The sequence below is a fragment of the Artemia sp. Qi Xiang Cuo genome, chromosome 5 (assembly GCF_049724085.1).
Source record: "Artemia sp. Qi Xiang Cuo chromosome 5, ASM4972408v1, whole genome shotgun sequence".
In the NCBI taxonomy this organism is placed as follows: domain Eukaryota; kingdom Metazoa; phylum Arthropoda; class Branchiopoda; order Anostraca; family Artemiidae; genus Artemia; species Artemia sp. Qi Xiang Cuo.
In genome coordinates this window covers 29,652,012-29,676,382 of record NC_142798.1, presented here as the reverse complement: position 1 = coordinate 29,676,382, position 24,371 = coordinate 29,652,012, and the positions used below count along the sequence as shown (strand labels likewise).

The 24,371-nt window shown below is 36.0% G+C and overlaps 1 protein-coding gene across 1 annotated transcript in view; it reads right to left on the bottom strand.

Moving 5' to 3' along the window:
• Positions 1-23,715, bottom strand: part of Gli (carboxyl ester lipase-like protein Gli) — a 154,166-nt gene extending 130,451 nt beyond the window's left edge. The window contains exon 1 of the mRNA XM_089089480.1: positions 22,689-23,715. Coding sequence (XP_088945606.1) covers positions 22,689-23,657 — 969 coding nt within the window. The 5' untranslated portion in view covers positions 23,658-23,715. The remainder of the gene's footprint in view (positions 1-22,688) is intronic.
• Positions 23,716-24,371: the final 656 nt, after the last annotated feature.

Genomic DNA, 24,371 nt, shown 5'->3' with positions numbered 1-24,371 from the left:
CCTCCTCCCAGAACAATCTAAAACCACGACGATACCAATCTCGTAGCAATAAACTAAAATCCCGGTTAGGATTCTTTCCAATCATACCGGGATATGTACTCTCCCACTGCTTGCACTTATCATAATGACAATTGGAGCATAGGTGACCTCTAGGATGAGAGTCACACACCTCTTCAAGACAGGAATTACAACCTTTAATTTTTACAGCATATCCTCTATGCAATTTACACGGATTGCATAATCTACACTTTTCATCATACTCCTCAATCATTGTGCAATTCTCACATGATGACCAGCTGCCCTGTGTGTACATACATAACGGACATGTATGGAACATTTTGTCAAGTGTTATCGCTCTCACTGCCACAATTAAACTCAGCTAGCCACAAAAAAAAATTGTCTGAGAGATAGAGAGATGAGTAAATCATCCTGGAGCACCATCTTTCTTATGAAAAAAAAAAGTACTAAATTTTTAAAATAATGTTTAAAATTATATACAAAATATCATTTTCTCGGGTCTTGATCAATAGATCAATAAATTGTGTAAATGAATTTGGACAACGTTGTAGAAGCTACATACAATATTCTAATGATGGAGAAACAGTTTTCATTATATAGACAAGCATTCCTCTATAAAATATCTTCCTTTGAATAGACAACTCGAGAAAATCATCATCTAGAATTAAATGTTTTTCAATATGAACTAGATTCCTCATGACTCGAACTTTCTCAAATCTATCCATTTTTTTTTATTCCTAACTCTCTCACAACCAACATCAGACAAAACAGAATTTATTTTTTATACTATATGAAATATACGAATATCTACTATAGAAAGAAAAAAAAAATAACATTGATTTATAAAAATTTTTATTGAAAAAAATTACAATAATAACATTAACTGATGCATTTTGTTCTCGTCAATATATTTCGATAGGACATCTAATGCTGACCGAAGTTTATTTATATGGAGAATATTCACTTTTCAAGCAAAACATAGTTGCTCATCCTGCTTAAATTTGATTAATGATATCACGTATCTCGCATACATAATGTACCATTCAAGACATAGTCTACAGCCAGCGGTTATTTACACAGCTACATTAGGTACTCGTATATCGTTGCTGCTGCTGCTGTCGGTTCCATCATTAATCTCCAATAGTGTAAAGGCACCACTCATTTTTTTTTCACTAATATCCTCTCAAATAAACTATTCTATCTCTCTGAACTCAATTATCCTACTAATATGAAATACAATGAAAATTACTCCTTATATCCGAATCCAACTACTAATCAAGTAGTTAGTTGGACCGTCGCTCTCTCTCTCTGGCTGTCCTCCAAAAATGGGTGTCATAATAGAAAACATGTCTATCAACCCATGTAGAGTTCATTGTAATAGGCAAATGACCCTGGTAACCGTACAATTCGTTTAAAACCTACACACATATCCATGCCTTAGGCGTAGGTTTGCGTGTAGGTTTTAAACGAATTGTACTCTTACTACTAGCGAGGTATTGACTTGGGGGATAACCCCCTCACATACGTTATAATTTCTGTTCGTTTTAAGTTCTAATGTTCCTTCTTACTTTCAGTTGAAAAAAACTTGTTTATTTTTTATTTAATTTCTGATCGTTTTTTAAATAGTGCTTGGAAATCCGGCGCCCCCTTCATAGAAATGTCCCTTACCCCAAAGAAACATCCTCCACGGAAATATTCTCCAGAGTAACCCCCTCCTCTAGCCCCACCCCCCCTCCAGAAAAAAATCCTTCCTGAAAATGTCTGTATACTCCCCAATAACCAATAAATAATGTTGGCAAGTCCGGCGCCCCCTTCATGGCAATTTCCCTTCCCCCATGAAAACTTCCTTCAAGAACAGATCCTCCAACATAACCCCCGACCCACCCGTCCCTCCCACAACCAGAAAAAAACCTCCAGAAAACTTCTGTATACTTCCCAATAACCAATAATATATGTTAACATTGGGTAAAGTTCATAAATTTCAGCCCTCCCCCCGGCGACTTAGGGGGATTAAGCCATCCTAAAAGACATGTTTATGATATTTTTGACCATGCTGAACGAAATCGCTATCTCAAAATTTTGATCGGGTGACTTTGGAAAAAAAAAGTATGGGAGGGGGCCTAGTTGATACCATGCGTTTTTATATATAAGATGCACTTATAACGTCTTTTGCTGATGACACGGTGTTTACGATTACAGCTACTTGTCTGAACCAGTTAATTGAGAAGACAAATAAGGCCCTTGCTGAATTGATAATTTTTACAAATTCTAGTTATTTGGTAGTGAATATTTCAAAAAAAAATTTCGTGACATTTTGTAGAAATGGAGTTTCATGTGTTTTAGATAATAAAATTGTTTTTAACGGTGAATTTTTAAAGCATGTAAATAGTGTTAAATATTTGGGCTTTAGTCTTGATTTTAATTTAAGTTGGAAATCACATTGTGATCTTGTGGCAGTTACGATTTCAAGAGGGTTGGGTGTGATAAGAAGACTGAAAAATCAACTACCGTCAAATGTTTTACTTTTACTGTATCATTCTATTGTTAGCCCGTATTTATCGTACGGCTGCATGCTATGGACTAGTAGTTTTATTTCAAGTTTTAGAGAGGTCCAAATTTTACAGAATAAAATAGTTCGTATATTAGATAATTATATTCAGGTGAAAATAGCACATTGAATTCCTTTACAACTTTGAAAATTTTAAATATTTACCAGTTACGGGATTACCAGTTAGCAATTTTTATATATCAATGTTTGAATAAGTGTTCACCGGAGGTATTTTGGGAAATTTTAAAAGCTAACTCATCTTATCACTGTTATGAGACTAGAAATGCGAATGACCTTGCATCGGAGCTCCGGAATACTCAACGTGAGTAGTAGTAAGTTATATAAAGTTACAAATTACACATACAATTACACATGAATTGCGCAAGGAAAAGCCATGCCTGAGACACCACACTCACGCGTGAATATTTTAAAAGTTGGCTCACTATAATGCATGCTATGAAAGAGAAGTCGAGGTTTTTTAAACTTGGGACGGTATAATGTAGTCATTTGTTTTTTGACAGTTTGGTCGTAATAGTATAATTTAAACAGACAGGTTTTTTCTGTTATTGTTATCAATTGCACAATGAATGTACATCATGAGCTCACGTATACATTCTTAAGAAACTGATATGTTATATAGTAGTCAAACATGTTTTGGGACCATGCATGAAATTATGTAACTCAACCATAGTGGTTTTTCGAGGTAACATCCGTTTTTATATTCCCCACCTGTTCTTAAACATTGCAAAAAAGATAGCAGTATGAACGGGGATTCCCCACACAAACTTGTTTCAACTCCAAGTTTTTCAATCAGAGTATTTTTTGAGCTGACATCTGTTTTTTAGGCAGCCAATCAGAGAATCGCTTACATATGATTTTCCCTATGCATAACAATTCGTCATTGAAATTCTGTATAAAATGTTATTTCAGGGGGACTTAGCCCCCCTCCCCCCAATCCCAACAATAAAAAAAAAACCATACAATAGTATACTCGTTAGAAAACGCAAAGTATGCTTTTTTCCTCTATGTAAACAAAAGCCACCCCCCCCCCTACTCTGTAGAAATAGTTATTTCGTTCAAAAATGTCCTTTTTCCAGTTATCAAAAATCTTTTTTCCGATCTAAATAGAAGCTTCTGTGTTACAAGAAACGGTCACTTTTGGAAAACAGGCTTCGCACGCTCATGCTATCACAGAGATTAAAACCATATGTGTTTATAATTACAGAAAAGGGTCCTTTTTTGGAACCAAAACGCTTCAATATAAATAAGGCTATTGTGTTTTTCTGAACTTTCTACGGCGAGGGTAACTATTTCGTTTAAATAATTCTAGGAGGAATTGAGTTTTATGGATGGCATGGAAAAATGGTACTTGTTAAATATTCGGGTAAACATACAACTAAGAAACGCTTCACTATAAATAAGGCTATCGTGTTTTTCCGAACTTTCTAGAGCGGGGGTAACTATTTAGTTTAAATAATTCTAGGAGAAATTGAGTTTTATGGATGGTATGGAAAAATGGTACTTGTTAAATATTCGGGTAAACATACGGCTAAGAAACGCTTCACTATAAATAAGGCTATAGTGTTTTTCTGAATTTTATCGGGCGGGTGTAACTATTTAGTTTAAATAAATCTAGTAGGAATTGAGTTTTATGGATGGTATGGAAAAATGGTGCCTACTAAATATTCGGGTAAACATACGACTAAGAAACGCTTCACTATAAATAAGGCTATCGTGTTTTTCCGAACTTTCTAGGGCGGGGGTAACTATTTAGTTTAAATAATTGTAGGAGGAATTGAGTTTTATGGATGGTATGGAAAAATGGTACTTGATAAATATTCGGGTAGACATACGACTAAGAAACGCTTCGCTATAAATAAGCCTATCGTGTTTTTCCGAACTTTCTAGGGCAGGGGTAACTATTTAGTTTAAATAATTCTATGAGGAATTGAGTTTTATGGATGGTATGGAAAAATGGTACTTGTTAAATATTAGGGTAAACATACGACTAAGAAACGCTTCACAATAAATAAGGCTATCTTGATTTTCCGAACTTTCTAGGGTGGGGGGTAAGTATTTAGTTTAAATAATTCTAGGAGGAATTGAGTTTTGTGGCTGGTGTGGAAAAATGGTACTTGTTAAATATTCGGGTAAACATACGACTAAGAAACGCTTCACTATAAATAAGGCTATCGTGTTTTTCTGAACTTTCTAGGGCGGGGGTAACTATTTTCTAGGAGGAATTGAGTTTTATGGATGGTATGAAAAAATGGTACTTGTTAAATATTCGGGTAAACATACGACTAAGAAACGCTTCACTATAAATAAGGCTATCGTGTTTTTCCGAACTTTTTTATGGCGGGGGTAAGTATTTAGTTTAAATAATTCTAGGAGTAATTGAGTTTAGTGGCTGGTGTGGAAAAATGGTACTTGTTAAATATTCGGGTAAACATAAGACTAAGAAACGCTTCACTATAAATAAAGCTATCGTGTTTTTCCGAACTTTCCTGAACGGGGGTAACTATTTAGTTTAAATAATTCTAGGAGGAATTGAGTTTTTTGGATGGTATTGAAAAATGGTACTTGTTAATTATTCGTGTAAACATACGACTAAGAAACGCCTCAATGTAACTAAGGCAATTGTGTCTTATAGAACTATATAGGGCGGGGGTAACTATTTGTTTTGAATAATCTAGGAGGAATTAAGTTTTATGGATAGTATAGAAAAATTGTGCTTTTTTAATTTTAGGGTAGATATATGACTAAAAAACGCTTCACTATAAAAAAGGCTATCGTGTTTTTCCGAACTTTCTAGGGCGGGGGTAACTATTTAGTTTAAATAATTGTAGGAGGAATTGAGTTTTATGGATGGTATGGAAAAATGGTACTTGCTAAATATTCGGGTAGACATACGACTAAGAAACGCTTCGCTATAAATAAGGCTATCGTGTTTTCCCGAACTTTCTAGGGCGGAGGGTAACTATTTAGTTTAAATAATTCTAGGAGGAATTGAGTTTTATGGATGGTATGGAAAAATAGCACTTATTAAATATTTGGGTAAACATACGACTAAGAAACGCTTCACTATAAATAAGGCTATCGTGTTTTTCCGAACTTTCTAGGGCGGGGGTAAGTATTTAGTTTAAATAATTCTAGGAGGAATTGAGTTTTATGGATGGTATGGAAAAATGGTACTTGTTAAATATTCGGGTAAACATACGACTAAGAAACGCTTCACTCTAAATAAGGCTATCGTGATTTTCCGAACTTTCTAGGGCGGGGGGTAACTATTTTGCTGACATTAGTTTAAAAGGAATTGAGTTTTGTAGCTTGCGTGGAAAAATTTTACGTGTTGAGTATTCGGGTAGACATACGATCAAGAAAGGCTTCAATATAAGTAAGGCTATTGTGTTTTTCCGAGCTTTAGAGGGCAGGGGTAACTATTTTCTAGGAGGAATTGAGTTTTATGGATGGTATGAAAAAATTGTACTTGTTAAATATTCGGGTAAACATACGACTAAGAAACGCTTCACTATAAATAAGGCTATCGTGTTTTTCCGAACTTTATATGGCGGGGGTAAGTATTTAGTTTAAATAATTCTAGGATTAATTGAGTTTATTGGCTGGTGTGGAAAAATGGTACTTTTTTAATATTCGGGTAAACATAAGACTAAGAAACGCTTCACTATAAATAAAGCTATCGTGTTTTTCCGAACTTTCTAGGACGGGGGTAACTATTTAGTTTAAATAATTCTAGGAGGAATTGAGTTTTATGGATGGTATGGAAAAATGGTACTTGTTAAATATTCGGGTAAACATACGACTAAGAAACGCTTCACTCTAAATAAAGCTATCGTGTTTTTCCGAACTTTCTAGGACGGTGGTAAGTATTTAGTTTAAATAATTCTAGGAGGAATTGAGTTTTATGGATGGTATGGAAAAATGGTACTTGTTAAATATTCGGGTAAACATACGACTAAGAAACGCTTCACTATAAATAAGGATATCGTGTTTTTCCGAACTTTCTAGAGCGGGGGGTAAGTATTTAGTTTAAATAATTCTAGGAGGAATTGAGTTTTGTGGCTGGTGTGGAAAAATGGTACCTGTTAAATATTCGGCTAAACATACGACTAAGAAACGCTTCACTATAAATAAGGCTATCGTGTTTTTCCGAACTTTCTAGAGCGGGGGGTAAGTATTTAGTTTAAATAAGTCTAGGAGGAATTGAATTTTTTGGGTGGTGTGTGAAAATGGTACGTTTTGAGTATTCGGCTAAACATACGACAAAGAAACGCTTCACTATAACCAAGGCTATCGTGGTTTTCCGAACTTTCTAGGGAGATGGTAACTATGTAGTTTAAATAATTCTACGAGGAAATGAGTTTTATGAATGGTATGTAAAAATGATACTTGTTAAATATTCGGGTAAACATACGTCTAAGAAACGCTATACTATAAATAAGGCTATTGTGTTTTTCCGAACTTTATAGGGCAGGGGTTAATATTTAGTTCAAATAATTCTAGGAGGAATTGATTTTTGTGGGTGGTACAAAGAAATGGTACGTGTTAAATATTCGGGTAAACATACGACTTTAAATAAGGCTATTGTGTCTTTCTGAACTTTCTGTGAGAGGCGGGGGTAAGTATTTAGTTTAAATAATTCTAGGAGGAATTGAGTTTTGTGGCTGGTGTGGAAAAATGGTACTTGTTAAATATTCGGGTAAACATTCGACTATAAATAAGGCTATTGTGTCTTTCTGAACTTTCTGTGAGAGGCGGGGGTAAGTATTTAGTTTAAATAATTCTAGGAGGAATTGAGTTTTGCGAATGGTGCGGAAAAAATGGTAATTGTGGAGTAAATTCAGTTTTGAGGGGGGGTAAAAATGGAAATTATTCAGTACTCAGTAAACAGGTGACTTGAAATGCTTCAATAGCAATAGTTTATTGCTAATGATACCTCCTCGACAGATATTTTTTTTTTATTGTATTTTATATCTATTAGCCGAACGTTGCTCTGTGTTTGTCACACCAACTAGTAAATATTTATCGGGGTTTTATTTTTTCTGTTCAATTATTTTCAGTGTAACCCAATATAATTACCTCATTCTTTTACTCTAACTTAACTTGTAGGAATAGGACTTCTAGAATAAGGATTCAGTCCCTCGATTAAATCAGTTTATTCATGTATAATGGTAAACAAAAGACTATAATTTCTCCGTATTCTTCTTCTTCTTCTTCTTATCTAGCTAAAAGTTGCGCTGTGTTTGTCACACCAACTAGTAAATATTTATCGGGCTTTTATTTTTTCCATTCAATTATTTTCAGTGTAAGCCAATATAATGCTAGGGGGAGTAAAAATGGTAGTTATTTAGTACCCGGTAAATAGGTGACTTGATATGCTTCATTAGAAGTAGGTTATTGCTAATGATACCTCCTCGAAAGATATTTTTATGGCTCTAACAATTGTACTCTATGCTTGCCCGGAGACACGATGTGGCTTTCCCACTATTGCTCTATGGCCGGTTATCGACACTACCTAGGTTATAGAATGTATTAAATCAGTAATTTTTAAACAGTGGAACGACAGACATATAACTAATATCTATAAAAAAGTGAAGATGAAACACTTCAAGAAAGTATGTTCACATGAGAGTGTTATTATAGCATTGAATGCTGAAAAGGAAACTTATTTAAAATATGAAACAAGTTCAAATGTTAGCAGTATTAGAAACGTATGCGTGCATTGTCATGATAGTAAGAAACTATATTTCTTTGTAGTACTAAAAAAAATTTATACTTATGATGGTCGATATATGTGAGATTAAGATCTCCAGAGATGATTGCACTAAAAGAGAATGCCAACATGAAAATAATAGTTGATAAAGAGGGGTATCTTCTTGCTAGTGCTTGTCGTAACATTTTACCCAGTGTTAAACCATATCGTCAGCTTTCGGGTATTAGCATTCAAATGAAAGCAAAGACGAAAAGAAAGGCCTACTCTTCTACTAATATCATAAACCATATCCTGTCTACGTACCGGAACTGTTACCTGTGTAAAAATAGTGTGATAATAGACAGTGATATTGCTAGAAAAATAAAAAGGGCATTGGCAGAAAATATCACTAAGGAATATAAAGATGAATCGATGAAAACAAAGTCCCAGCAAACATTACTGCCATTGATCAAACAGTCAATGAATCAAATAATACCAAAGACGAAAAGCATATTGACCCTGTCGATGACACACCTATAAAAATTGTGCATGAGTAAAAATGGAATAATGATTATTCTACTGATTACGAACTAAGAGAAGACAATAGCTACAGTATCAAGAGAGAACATGGTGAACTATTTTATGGAACATAATCAAAATGTCCAAAGTTGTTCATTGATATTAATAATGTATAATAATATATTTTTTTTATTAAAATTGTACATGACATTATTTCATTCAGAATATATTATGCCTTACATTGTTATCTATTCACTATTTTTAGAGTAAGTTAGCATATCGAACGTTTAGAATATATTATAAAACATCAGAGATGTAAGAAAAGGATTTTACATAAATCATATATTGGATAGATAGGTTAACATAGAGAAAATCTAAGTATAAGAATGAATAAATTCTCTATCAACATCTATTGACAGATACTTGGGATAGCATTGACAAAATCGAAGTATCAGAGTGAATAAGTTCTTTATCGATGTCTTTCGACAGATACGTTTGATAACACTGACATAATTTAAGTATCAAATTGAACAAATTCTTTATTAACATTCTTTATCGATATCATATGTCGGATACGTCGGATAACATTGACAAATTTAATCTATTATAATGAATAAATTATCTACCATCATCCACTGTCGGATTTCTCATCATGAAAAAATTGTAAGTAAGTAAGTAGCAAACTCTTTCTTGAATTCAACTCATGGATACACAATACAGATATTATAAAAAAAAAATTGTAATTTCCAGACTTCATTTACATGCAATAGATAACGAGGGTTCAATGAATCCTCCCCGCAATGACCTCTAAGGGTTTTATGACTCCTCCCCACAATGAATTCAGATGGTTTTAGGACTCATCCCTCTAGCCATAACTCCATTCAACCTTGAGCGAAGATATAAAAGTTTGATGAAGTATTTCTCTACTTAACAACTACATTAATAGCTTCCAAGATGATAGGACTGTATGACACCGAATTTATCGGTTTGAAAAAATCATCTTGTGGTGTTATATTTGAATGTGCATTTTTATTATTGTCTATGGAACACGAAGAAATTGACTGTTATCATTGGATAGTGAACTATAATATGTTTGAGTATGATAAAAGCTTGTGGAGTACTACATTACGTCATATAACCAAACTGGGATTCTACGATAGACTGATTACACCACTTAATAATACTGGTCAGGAACTGAGAAATGTACAGGAGGAAGTCAATGAAATTTGCAGCTTTTTCGGGGTTGAAGCGCTCTACGTAAAAGGTAATGTACCTACAGATAAAGTTTTAATTCAAAAGTGTGACCCTAGGATTCCACTTTTCTATCTAGAAGAGTTTAAGTGTCCTAAATTTGAAGGGGTTTATCACCGTCCTGAAGACGAGGTTAGGTTCTTCGCGCAGTGGATACCTAAGGACATACCTGATCGTGATAAATCCATAAGACATGGTAAAAACTATTCTATATCATGGGACCATCGTTTCTGGACGTTTAAGAGTGAACTCTCAGTACTATTTTTATGTATATATGTGTTGCTGTTTTTTCTCAAAAAAAAAATCTGTTAATACATTTAAGCAATAAATATCTTTAAGCTTAACCCGTCTTTATTCCTTAGAATAGTTCTATTCATTTCATTAAATTATGAAGAAATTGTAAGTAATTAACAATCACTTTCTTGAATTCTCTTCCTGGACACAATAAAGATATTTAATTCAAGAAATCATGATAAAATCGTATGTAAGTAATAAACTATTTATTGTTGTCATCTATTGAATACACAATAAGGAAATTTCATTCAATAAATTATGAAGAAATTTTAAATAGGTAACAAACTCTTTCTTGAAGTCAGCTCTTGTATACATAAAGAAGAAATTTCATTCAGGAAATTATGAAAAAATTGTAAGTAAGTAACAATGTATCTGTGTGTGTGCAAGGCAGAGCAATGTCCTCACAAATGCCGCTATTTAATGCCCCCCCCCCCGCGGCGTTCCCCACCCCTGATGTTTGCTAGACCGATGTCTCTGATTGGCTCCTAAAAAATGGTAAATTCCACTATTTAATGCCCCCCACCGGCCAAACTCTTTCTTGAAGTCACCTCTTGTATAATGTCCCCCTCCACCCCACCGCAGCGGCGTCTGTGTGTGTGTGTATCAGCATAAATTCCGCTATTTAATGCCCCCCTCCGGCACCCGCTCAGACACACAGTCAAAGTGAGAGAGACATGCTAAAAGTTGGGTTAATCTAGACTCATTTAGAGTGGCGCGCCACTCTAAATGAGCCTAGATGATACATGCAATAGACTAGGTAGTGTTGATAACCGGTCATAGAATACCAATAGAAAAGCCATATCGTGTCTCTGAAAAATCATAGAGCACAATTGTTTGAACCGTAAGCATATTTTTACATTTAAAGAAACGTACAAAAAGAAAAAAATAAATAAATTTGAAAATTTTCGAAGTTTAAAAAAAAGTTTATTTTTATGAAAAAAAAATATATTGAATTATTAGTTCAGATTTTACGGATATAGTTTTATTTTTCAATCCAAAGAATAGACTTAAGTGTCACACCTGTACCAAAGAATTGAATTCTCCGTAATTTTCTTACATAAAAAAACTAGAGTTTACGGTTAAAACCTTTATTAGGTCAGATGTTATGGAATTAGTTTATTTTTATAGGTTTCAGACAACACACGTCTATGAGAGACTAATACCCATCCCCCCCCCAAAAACACTTTTCAGCCATTTCATGTTAAAAATGCGGGGGGCTGGGCACGGTTGAAGTTGTTTTCACGTAAAAACACCCTCCCCCTCTTATATGGAAAATTCCCCCCTCAAGGCAATCCCATTCCTGTCGACTTTTGGAGGGGGTTTCTTCATCTTTCGATAATCAGGCAATTTTCTCAAACTCATAGCTTTTGACTGGCAACACTAAAGTTAATGAATCCTAAATCTTTGGAAACAACCTCTATTTCGGCCCGTTTAAGATTTGATGTTGCTCCTTACTTTCAGTTGAAGAAACTTTTTATAATTTAATTTCTGATCGCGGGGGGCTGGGCATGGTTGAAGTTGTTTTCACGTAAAAATACCCTCCACCTCTTCCATGGAAAATTCCCCCAAGACAATCCCATTCCTGTCGACTTTTGGAGGGTGTTTCTTCATCTTTCGATAATCAGGCAATTTTCTCAATCTCATAGCTTTTGACTGGCAACATTAAAGTTAATGAATCCTAAATCTTTGGAAACAGCCTCAATTTATGACTGTTTAAGTTTTGATTTTTATCCGAATGTACAGTTTAATTAACTTTTTTTATAAATTAATGTCTACTTGTGATGAGCTGGACAGTGCTGAATTTGTTTTCTCGTAAAAAATACTCATCACATCGTCCTTGCACAATCCGCACTCAAGACCCTCCCAGTCCGGGTGACGTGTGGAAGTTATTTCTCCATTTTTCGATGATCAGGCAATATTTTCAAGCTCATAGCTTTTGACTGGCAACATTAAAGTTAATGAATCCTAAATCTTTGGAAACAGCTTCTATTTCTGCCCGTTTAAGTTTTGATGTTGCTCCTTACTTTCAGTTGAAGAAACTTTTTTATAATTTAACTTCTGATCGCGGGGAGCTGGGAACAGTTGAATTTTTTTCCGGTCCATTGCTGGTCCACAAAACTTTGGGATTTTCACGATCAGTCTTATAAACCAATATAGTTCACACATTTTTTCCTTTTTAAGCCCCTCTCCCCCCCCCCACCAACAAAAAATTTCCCTCGCACGTGCCTGGTGATGTCAAATCTACACTCCGACATTTCTTCATCTTAATTGACTATAGAAATATCGTGCAAAATATACGAGCCAATCAGGTATTACAGTCATTTTGTTTGTCTAAGCTGAGCATCCGATTTTTTAATTATCAACGAAACGTTTCTAACAAATTACTATCCAGTTAAGGTTCGCCTCCAAAAAATCAGAAGAAACCTTAAGATTTTTAATAATCGTCTTATAAACTCATGTAGTTCACCCATAAAATTTCCCTCGCACGTGCCTGGTGATGTCAAATCTACACTCCGACATTTCTTCATCTTAATTGACTTTAAAAATATCATGCAAAATATACGAGCCAATCAGTTGTTAAAATCCTTTAGTTGGTCTGAGTTTAGCCTCCGATTTTTGAATTATCGACGATGCATTTCTAACAAACTACTCTCAAGCTAGGGATATTGTCCAAAAAAATCTGAAAAAACCTTGGGATCTCACCGAACCGTCTTATAAACCCATGTAGTTTACTCCTTTTTGCCTTTTTAAGTCCCCCACCAACAAAAAGTTTCCCTCGCACGTGCCTGGTGATGTCAAACCTACACTCCGACATTTATTCATCTTAATTGACTTTAGAAATATCATTCAAAACATACGAGCCAATCAGGTGATACAATCCTTTTGTTTGTCGGAGTTTAGAGTCCTATTCTTTAATTATCAACTACGCATTTCTAAAACACTGCTCTCCAGTTTAAACAATTGTCCAAAAAATCATAAAAATCATTGGATTTATAAGAACCTTCTTTGGCACCCTTGTATGGAACCAAATTGTGAATGTTTAAGCCCCCACCAAAAAAAAATTTCTCGCGAACGTTCCGGCGGAGGACAATAATACAATCGGAAATTTCTTAATCTAAATTAACTTTAGAAATATCATGCAAAGTATAGGAGACAATCAGGTGTTACAATCCTTTTGTTTGTCTGATTCTGGCATCCGAATTTTTAATTATCAACGACGCATTTCTAACAAACTACTCACAAGTTAAGGTAATTGTCCAAAAAATCAAAAAATACTTGGGATTTTCACGAACCGTCTTATAAACTCATGTAGTTCACCCATTTTTGCCTTTTAAGCCCCCCCACCAACAAAAAATTTCCCTCGCACGTGGCTGGTGATGTCAAACCTACACTCCGACATTTCTTCATCTTAATTGACTTTAGAAATATCATGCAAAATATACGAGCCAATCTGTTGTTAAAATCCTTTTGTTTGTCTGAGTTTAGCATCCGATTTTTTAATTATCAACGACGCATTTCTAACAAACTACTCTCACGTTAAGGCAATTGTCCAAAAAATCTTCATGCTTGCTCCCAAAGCATGTTTGACTACTTTATATCATACCAGCTGTTTATGAAAAAAATTGTGTATGTGAACTGACGATGTATCATCTTATGAAATTCTTATTAATAACAGAAAAAAACCTGTCTGCTTAAGTTATATAATTATGACCATACTCTCAAAACATATTTGACCACATTATACCTTGCCAAATAACCAGTCTGGTAATCTACCATGGAAAGGTGCCATGGAACGTAATCTCCCCAAATAGCACCGGAAGGAACGTAAGCTCCTAGAAGTATAATTTAGATCTCTACTTTTGGAAAGTTTTTTTTTATTAATCAGTATAAAAACTCAATTCTTTTGATGTGTCCATGGTTATTAAAATTATATTTTTTAAGTTTCTATTGGGCTGAGTCACTATTTACTTACAATTCATTACCACGAACTGTTTGATATACAAATAATCAATTGGCTTAGTAAAATTTTTAATTTTAAGAATCAGCTTGGTTTTCAGTAGTCCCAAAGCGCAAATATAATCTGGGTTTTGGTAAAGTTTAAGAAAGGGCAGCACCACACTGTTTTGAAGCATCTTCAGTTCATTTTAAGCAGGATTTTGCTGTTCATTGGAATATGTTTTTTTTCTATTTTCTGTTAATTTAATAATGTTAATTGCTGTTCATTTTAAATTGGATTTTGCATATTAGTTATGTCCTGCTCCTTTCAAGATTTTAAGCTGTTCTTTATTGTTCTTGGAAAACCTCGCTTATTGCGTTTGATATTACAAATTAGTTATTTTAACCCATTTTGAAACTTGCAGAATAGTTTGCTTTTCCCGAAGGATCCATTCATATACCCTTAGTCCAGGAATTACGCACTTAGTCACTTCGTAGACAATAGGGACGTTTTTTCACTCATCAATATGCTAAGATCTTACATATTTTGTCAGAAAACGCTTAAAAGTGAAATCTTTGAACTAAGATCTAGCATCTTTTGTCGTTTTTATGCAAATGTCTTTCATCATTCTGCTTTGATCATTGGTCTGAGAACAATGATGAGTATATCATCAAAGTTCTCTCATCATTGTTCTATATGGCAGAAGGATGGCGTCTTTCACACTTTTTGCTAACATCAGTGAGTTGTAAGATCTTAGAACAAAGATGAGTTAAAAAACGAAAATCTTTGCAGAAAGATGTAAGATCTTAGATGTAAGATCTTAGTGCTATAAAAAGCGGGCCTAATACTTTAGAAGCAAGGAGACTGGGTCGGAGGCTGTCCCCTGGATCAGAAAGAAATTCATGGCAATCGACAACAATGCACTTACGTTGTTATGTAGAAATTATTCCGGGGGCGGAACTGCATCTTGTTTTAGTATTTGTGTGTTATAGCGACCAGACAGTTGTTCTGGATCTGTTGCAAAACCGCTTTCTCTGTGTGCACTTGGAGATAACTAGCTTAGACTGGGAGAGATAAACTACTAGCAGGTATATTTTAGTTAAATACTTAATATATAGAGTTGGTTTGGTTATTTAATATAATGCGTTCTATGTGGCCTGCTTTCCAAAATTCTCTGTTGTAGTTTCCATAATTTTGTCACTAAAGTATTATATTTTCATGATATTTTAGTATATTTTATTATGATTAACCTAATTTCAGTTGTTGAGTGTGGTCGCTATAATACACAAGTACCTATTTTTTATAAAAATAGTTAAATAATGCAATCTCGGAAACTAGCTGAGTTAGGCGAAAGTACTTTCAGGATTGAATTCAGTGTTTAAAACATAGCCTAGCCCAGGAAGTTATAATAAAGCTACCTCTCTATACCCTTTCCTTATTGCTTAGTCTTAGAAGATTGCATTGATGACGTCTATACCTAAATATTTTGGCAGAAAAAAATTTGCCTTAATTTTGGTTTTCAATCTGTTTTTCATAGGTAATTCGGTACTTTTCAATTAGCTGGTACCCACGCGAGAAGTCAAGTTTGGTTAGTGCTAATGAAATAAAACAACATATGATGAAAATATAATAGTTTAGAAACAAATGTGGGCTATATATTTGCACATTAGGGGGGATGGAGGTAAAGCATAGCATACATTAAATACGTATTCTAAGCTAACCTAGGTACCTTCCCCCCCTAAACTCCAAAAAACAATAGTTTAAATATGGTAAACGCAATGACAAACCACGGTCTGTGATCCAATTCTCTATTGACAGATACGGGTTGGACTAGTTTTCTTTAGCATCTTCCCTGTACAAATTATCACGTGGATACCAGCTAATTGAAAAGTAGGGTAACGTCCGGTATGATTCGAACCTTTTTTGAAAAATGCATATCCTAGCAATTCTCACATTTCTCTTGTCAACATCTAACGTGTTTAGGACAAAAATGGTCTCGCGCCGGGTAAAAGAACCATTCACGAGTATTATAATTTTTTTACGCTTCTACGCTAATTAGCTTGCTCAAAAATTGTAAAAATGCACAATTGGTTTATTTTCGGCAGCAATTCGAACCCATTAAGAAGTGTCCGGGGTGTTTGAATTTTTGTTCGGTGATTTCAAACCGGTTCGAAAATAACCGGGAACGTCCTAGTTGAGGGTTCAAAACTTTTCGAACCCCCATGTTTTATATCCCCAGTGGCTCAAAAGTAATTTTATTCCCATTATTTACTTTAATTATTCAGATAAAATTACAAAAAGGTACAAAGGTACAGCCGAATCACAGTTCTAATCATTTGGCAAAAGCTAACATAGGCTAGTTCTATGTCTTTAATATTTTTGAAGCGGAATGGATCAGATCCGACAAGTTCGATAGCTCCATAAAACGACATTTCTTCGGCAACGACAGCAATGTCGTCGATCTTAGGCCACGTGAGGACTTTTCCTTTAAAGTTCAACCACTTCATGAATTTAAGCTCGACTTGTCCTTTGTTGTGGAAGCCTACCACTCGACCAATAAACCAACCCTTTTCACCTTTCTTTCCGCTGAACCAAACTGGATAGTAGTTTTCCAGTTCAACTTTGACTGGCTCTGGGACCGCCTTTCTCACTCGGACGGTGTCTGAGTTCAAGTTGCTAAGCAATATGTTTAACTGGACTGATGAAGACTCGGCTTCTGTACTCCTAGCTGACATACTGCGACGCTTAGACGGCTGCTTCTGCTTTTCGTTCTTCTGGTCTTGAAAGTCTTCATTCGTAAGATGTTAATGAAATACTCGCCTCCTCTCGACAGTATTCACAGGAGCCTTCTTATGAGTTAACAGAGGTCCAAGACATCCTACGAGCTGAGCAGCCAACTTTCGAGGACTGTGTCATCGGGCTTTGGTGTAGCTTGATTAAGCATTGCCATCGCCGTCTTCAGCATCGTTACCTTTGAAGATCTCGTCCACAGGGATTTCTGGCTCAGGAACTTGGAAGTTATAAACAAAGGTGAGAAGACTAGTATCAAGGTCTTCTTCTTAACTGACTGGTGAGTTTGGGGGATCGGTCACTGTTTCATTTACACAGGTTTGGGAGACGGATGAAGAAGGCCCGCTTTCTGTCTCAGTTTGCAAGGTAGACCAGGTTTCCGTCTCACAACCTGGTAAGGTAGATGAGGTAGGTCCATCTTCTTTTTGACTAGGCGGGGAGGAACAACCAGTAGGACTAGCTGTGGTTTCCTGTGATTCTAAAGCCTTCTGCCCTGTCAGTTCAATCTAAATCTTGAAGAGGCTCTCATCTTCCAGCTTTGGTTTCAACTGCATACGGGCGACATTCCGAACTTCTTCAACTTTGTCGTCTCCTATCGTGCGCTCCAAAGCTTGGACAAGTTGATCTGAGCAGGACTGCCATTTTTTTGCTGAATATTGTCGATGTTGACGACGAAAATAGTGTCGTCAGGTCACTCGACACGCATTGCAAGCTTCTCAAAATCAATCACGTTTATGTCCCACGGGTAAAGACCGCAAGTGCGGAATCCGCTTTTGATAATCTCTTTGTTCATATTGTTTGGCACGAATTCTGCTATCACCGATGCAAAACTTATTTTGGCTACTTCAAACCTTGGTTGGCGGTCTCTGACTCTAACTTCAAAGTCTTTTTTTCCTCCAAAATTCTTTCCATCTTTCCTTCAGGCTCCTAAAAACGTCAATATCGAGAGGTTGTAAAACAAACGTAGCATTTGGCGGCAGTATTACTAATTCAATTTGTTCTTCTTCGCATAGTTCACTCAGTTCGATCGTAATATGAGAGGCATGCCCGTCAAGAAACATGAGTACAGGTCTCTGGATGTTGTTTTGATTCAGGTAAGGAACCAGAACATTTTTCATACTTCTACAAAAGTTCGGGCCCCACATCCAACAAGTCTCTGACGCAGAGGCATGCATGGAGTCTGAACAAGCGTCAGAAACATTTTTGTGCACTTTTCTGGACTTGTACTTGTAAACGATAAAAGGCTTTGCATATTCACCAGCGCCATTGACCATAAACAGAATGGTAAGGTTCATTTTCTCTTTTCCGCCTGTGTTCTGCATAACTTGGCGGCTGCCCCACTTCGCGAGAACATTTTTTCCGTGAGGAAGGAACAGAAAACTTGTCTCATCCGCATTCAATATTTTTCGGGGGTCAACAGCTATATCCAGAAACTCTTCAAGTCCTTTTTCTTTCAAGTAGTTTTCATGGTTGAGACGCCAGTTTTGATCTTTTTGTGGGTTACAGAAGAATGCCCTCCATGAAGATTCTCAAGTTTTCATTTGGAGATGGCAGGATGTCGTTTCAGAAAGGAATAATACCAGTGCTTGGTCGGTTTTCCGGTCTCTGATGAAGCCCTGCAGTTTGCTTTTTCCATCATAATTGTCATTGCGTCAAGCAGGTTGGCTTTTGATAATAGAAAACCAATTCTCTGGTTCCACAAAACAAACTGCTCCAGGTTTTCTTCCTCAGCCTGACTTAGGTAAGAAGGTCCTCAAAGTTTGCCCCTAGTTCGCTTCTTCTCGTTCTCTGCTTCGAACCCTTCCTCCTTTTTCTTGACTATATGGTTCTGCAACATAGTTACAGGAATCGAGTACTTCTTCGCTATTAATTTCATCCCGGACGGTCCCATGAAGTAATCTTCAACAGCTTGCTTTAAGATGGAATTTTCATAAGTTTTGTAGTCTCCTCGTCCAGTTGCTGGTGTCTTTTTCATTCTCTTCTCCTTCACTTGTTAAGGTCTTCCATCTGTACTCTTTGCAAAGATTACATCTTCACGTTCCGTGTCCGTGCTGTTTTCCCATTCGACAGCTGGCATGTCAAATTCCGACTCAGAATCTTCGACGGGAGCAAGAACGTATTTCCCTGGAACTGGCTTTTTCGGGTACGTGCATATTTCCGAGGTGCAAAAATTTTTGTGCTTTGTTTTTCACTTTTCCTCATGTTTCACTTCCTCTTTCCAGTCGCTATCATCTTTTGATCCTTTAGCGTTAGTAGGCTGGTGTTATAAACTTTGGCTGGAAAATTTGGTTCCATCTTCCGTGGTGGCCCCACTGGCAGCAACTCTCCCAAGTCTAGTTTGCGTGAAATAAAAACGGATCAAAAGCAACAAAGTCAATAAAGTCGAAGTCAAATCCTCTTTCAGTAACCTTTAACGCAAGTTTTCTTTTACATACAAAGTGGGTCAATCTTTTTTAATCTTCACTGGGCTACATTCTTAACAACACTTATTTTCTGCTGAGGATAGAAAAATTGTGAAAAATGAGCTTCAGCACAAGGATAAGGAGAGAAAACAATGTAGCAAATTTAAAAAGAAACTCAAGATTCGAACCCTTCCTAAATTTCGAAACCTTCCGGAATGCTGTTCTTTCAAGTAAAATCATTCGATATTTATTCGAACCCTTTTCGAACCTGTCGGTAACGGTTCGAGACGGCAATAAAAAGTTCGAATTCTGTCATTTCGAACCGTCCAAAACTGTTCGAACAGTGCCCACTTCTCTGGAAGAGAACTGGTAACTGCTACTGGTCTGAAAATTTTAAATTCATCAATTTCTTTCATTAAAATTTCGATCTAAGCCTTCCACAGACTGCTAAAATTATGGATCTGAGAGCGAAAAAAATTCGAACCTTAGCGGACCATTCGAACCTTTTCCGGGAAATCAAGATTTTCTGCAATTCTAGCACCTGTTATGTGACCATTCACCCACCCATACATTGAGCACCAACCAATCAGGCGTATCCAAAAAGAAAAACTTCGAAAAGACATCAAATGACTTAAATATGAGACTTTTTTTAAACTTACCTTTTTTTTTCATCACTCCACTAAAGCATGTTTTCAGACACTTGGCCATAAATCTTTTCTTCTTTAAGGTTAACGTTCTCTTGTAGCTGGAGGCCACAGAATAGGTGGGTGTGTGCATTACCAGACGGTCCTCGATAGGAAAGGACGCGTTTTCGATTTTTAGTAACGAAAAGTTAAAATTTTCCAACCTCCGTCCACTTCTCTAGGGTTTGAATCATACCGGACGTTACCCTACCGGCAATTCCTATTATTTTAGCAGAATTTTCAGCCATACCAAGTCCTAAATTTAAGAAATGTATATTTGAATCCTTAAAATCTCATACATCAGGATTGAGCAAATGTATGAGACTCAAAACATTTTCCTTGCCCCTCATTTGAGCAGTAGATCTGTTTCTCAAGGTTCTACTTGTATGATACAAAGATTGTAAAAGTTCATCAGGTCAGTCCCTTTGAAGGAGGAAGGGGTGGAGGTAAGTACTTCAAAATTCCTTCCCAGGCGATCATTAATCCTGAGGGTTTTATTCAATGTCCTCAACTATCTGCATACAAAGGACTGTCAGGGTTGCCACACGACGGAAAAAAACACTGGATTTTATTGATATTTTGGTCAATTTAGTGATTTCCTTCAATAATCTAGTGATTTAGGTTCTGATTTAATGATTTTTTATTTGGACAAAAAAATTATCACTAGAAATAGTGATAAAACACTCGGGGTGGTAACCCTGCAGGCAGTGCGAAGGCATAGCCCTTATTTTCAGCAGAAAGAAACAAATTGTAAACATCTTGTGCTGTTTCTTTTCGTAATATCTTACCGCATTATGGCAAAACCTGATCTATGCATACTTAATGTAGGGTATATGAATTCTCACTAAAAGCTTCACACTGTCAAAGTCAAGGTTGTTTAAAAATTACTTTCTCGGCCTTGTCATTTCTGAGATGATGTTAATCAAAATCGCGACTTCCTGGTTGAGGAAAAACTTGCAGTCGAAACTGTCGACGAAATCATTGTACTTACGCGTGTCAGCACCCGCATGGCCGCATGGGGGGGGGGGATGGACCGGCATTCTCCTAAAATTTATGCGGCTACATCACCTGTACCTTTAGCTGCACTTCTTTGATTTTTGTTTATCACATGAACTTGACTTTATCAACTTTATTGCAGGGGGAAAGAAGTTACACTTTATTTAATTTTCCTCAGAAATTAAGGTAAGTTGCTGTAAAAACTTGTCGTAAATTTGAGAAGGTGCAATTCTTGTGTGAGTGGGACTAAGAATGGATAACACGCATATGCTAACTAAGCTTGTGGCAGACTAGTAGGACGAGCTGTTTCCATACATTGTTCAAAAAAAATTAAGGTAAAACTTTAGCAGTTCACATAAATGACCTACGAATAAAGTGAACATACCACTCGATGTCTTTTCTATGCTCTTTCCGAATATAATAATTATTTTGGTCACAAATTCAATTTTAACCTAACCTAACCTTATCCAAATATGTAGCCCATATTATATATTTCCCATGCATTTATTTATTCTCAATTTTGTAACCGTCGATTCAATTTACGGGTAGACCGTTTTTAACAAACGTCTTCTATAACCGCGTTTGCGGTGATTTTGACTGACAAATTCGTTTATCTTCTTATTTTTCAAATTAATAGAAATGCAGAGACAAAATTTGACAAAATGGTATACATAATTTGTTGGTGAATGTTCCAAGAAGTACATGCGCAATACTAACTTTTCACCGGCATTTTGTTACTACCAGAATTTTAACACGTATCTTATATTTAAAGACTGACGCCCAAAAACTAATTTCCATTTCAATCATCTACCACCCAGCTCGGGAGCATGGTTTAGTTCGGACAATACGTTCTATTTAAGGGCGCTTGGAGAAATTCTGCCAGGGGAAACCTAAATAAAATATGGTACTTATGCATTTCTGATGCAAATGAGAGGTAAGTTTAAACTTTACTCCCGTCCCCCTAATGTACAAATATATATCTTGAACTGTTATATATAGGGGTGGGTGTAAAATACATGTCTGACAAAAATGATCGTCCTATTTGGAAAGAGCATAAAAAAAGGCATCAAGTAGTATGTTTACTTTATTTGCAGCTCAATAGTATAAACTGCCGAAAATTTACCAAGGTACCTAGGTTAGGTTACGTATTTAATATATGCTATGCTTTACCCGACACCCCCCCCCATCCCCTCATGTACAAATATATAGCCCAAATTTGTTTCTAAACTATTATATATTCATCCTATTTTATTGTATTTCATTAGCATTAACCAAACTTGACTTCTTTCGCGGTGCCCGCATAATGCATAAGTACCTAAAATATTAAGGGTTGCTAAAATAATATCAATTTCTTTTCCAAACGTCAAAAAGTTTTACTGGTTTTGTATCATTTTGGTTTTCAAGGCATAGGGTCCCTCCCTCCCTTGTAGGTACCCTTGGTGCATTTAAAATGCACGGACAATTTCTGAGAAAAACGTACACCAAAAACGTAGTTTAATACTACAAGGAAGTCTTAAAACGGAGAAGTAAAACTTACCCTAAACCTCCCTTCTTCAGTTGGAGGCTGTGCATAGGGAATTCCAAGAAATACACTGATGTCCTTGTGAGGTTTGCCCGTGTGCAAGTCTCCTGGCCTGTTTCCTGGATGTACACCAGGACCATCATAAAGGGTCACAGAAAACCCACGAACTTTACCATATGGAGTTGTTACAAACACGTCTCGACCTTGAACTGTTTGCATATATTCGGGTCTACACATTCCCATCAAATCGGGCCTCCATTCCTCCCAAACACCACAGGCAGGTAGTTTAGGCCTTTGATTTGGACCGAAAGGGCTATTTTCTCCATATGGATTGTAATAACCGGGTCCATAAAGAGGATTATTGATATTGGGCCTAATTGGCTGATTATTAGAAATTACATTTCTACTTTGATCCCAATTTCTTTCTCGTTCATTAACTCGTTCTTTGCGAATATCCCAGTCATTAACACGGCCAATGTCACGGTTATATGCCGGAGGGTCTTGTGGTGGAAGGTCACCATACGCAGATTCAGGTCTATTCCATGGTCCTATTCCAGCGGTCCTTGTCCCTAAGCTATTCCAGGCATTTACTCGTTGATTATAATTCACCTCAGGGAGTTGCACTTGCCTCTCTAATGGTTTCTCTGTATTTGTTGAAACTGGTATATGGTTACCGAAATAATCACTATTATCAACTGCAAATCTTGATTCACTGCCACCTTGTAAAATGCCTCCAATACGGATATCCCCTTTATTATCAGTGTTTGCAGGGAAGTTTCGAATTTTTTCCACGTCTACATTTCTCACTGGGCTGGTTTGAACATTACCATTAACATTATAACTTCCATAATATACATTTGGAACTGCGGTATCATTCTTATTTAAACTTTCAAAATGAAAACTACCGTAAGGTCTGGAATCCTGACACACTGATTTGTGAAATACTAAAATGCAAAAGATAATATTCTTTAATCTTGGCTTCATTACTAACAAACTACATACTAGCAAAAATTGGAATTTGACGTAACTTTCGGTTACACTATCAACTGAAAACGTGATTAGATTTTTAAAAGAGGAGTATGTGGGAGGGCTTCACAGCAGCGTTGCCTTGCAGGATTAACTTGTGTATTTTCAGTTGGCCGCTCGACAACAAATATCTTTTAGAAGATTTTTCGCTGATGGGCAAAGAATAGCAAGAATAGCATAGTTTTTTTTTTTTCTAGTATTACGTTTGTAAGACCCATAAATTAAATGGTACAAATAAGAAATTTCTATACAATATGGTCATATTCTAGCATAGAATACTTACCTAATTTCGAAAACTGTTTAGTTAGGTAAAGAAAACTTTGAATGATCTCATAAAATTGAAATTAAAGCTTGAAAGTATGTTTATTTACCAATTCCATCCTTTCTTCTTTTAGAGCACTGATTTGTAATGAGCCTTAAGCATTTTGTGCGTTGCGAACTAAACCTTGAGAAAGAATTTCAGTACTTATTAAGAATCCGATAAACACGCGAGAAGTGAAGTTTTGTTAATTTGCTAATGAAATAAAACAAAATAGGATGAAAATATAATAGTTTATATACAAATTTGGGCTATATATTTGCAAATTAGGGGGGATGGGGGTAAATCATAGCATATATTAAATACGTAACCTAACATAGCTATCTGTTTTTGCGCCTCCATCCCGAAAAAAC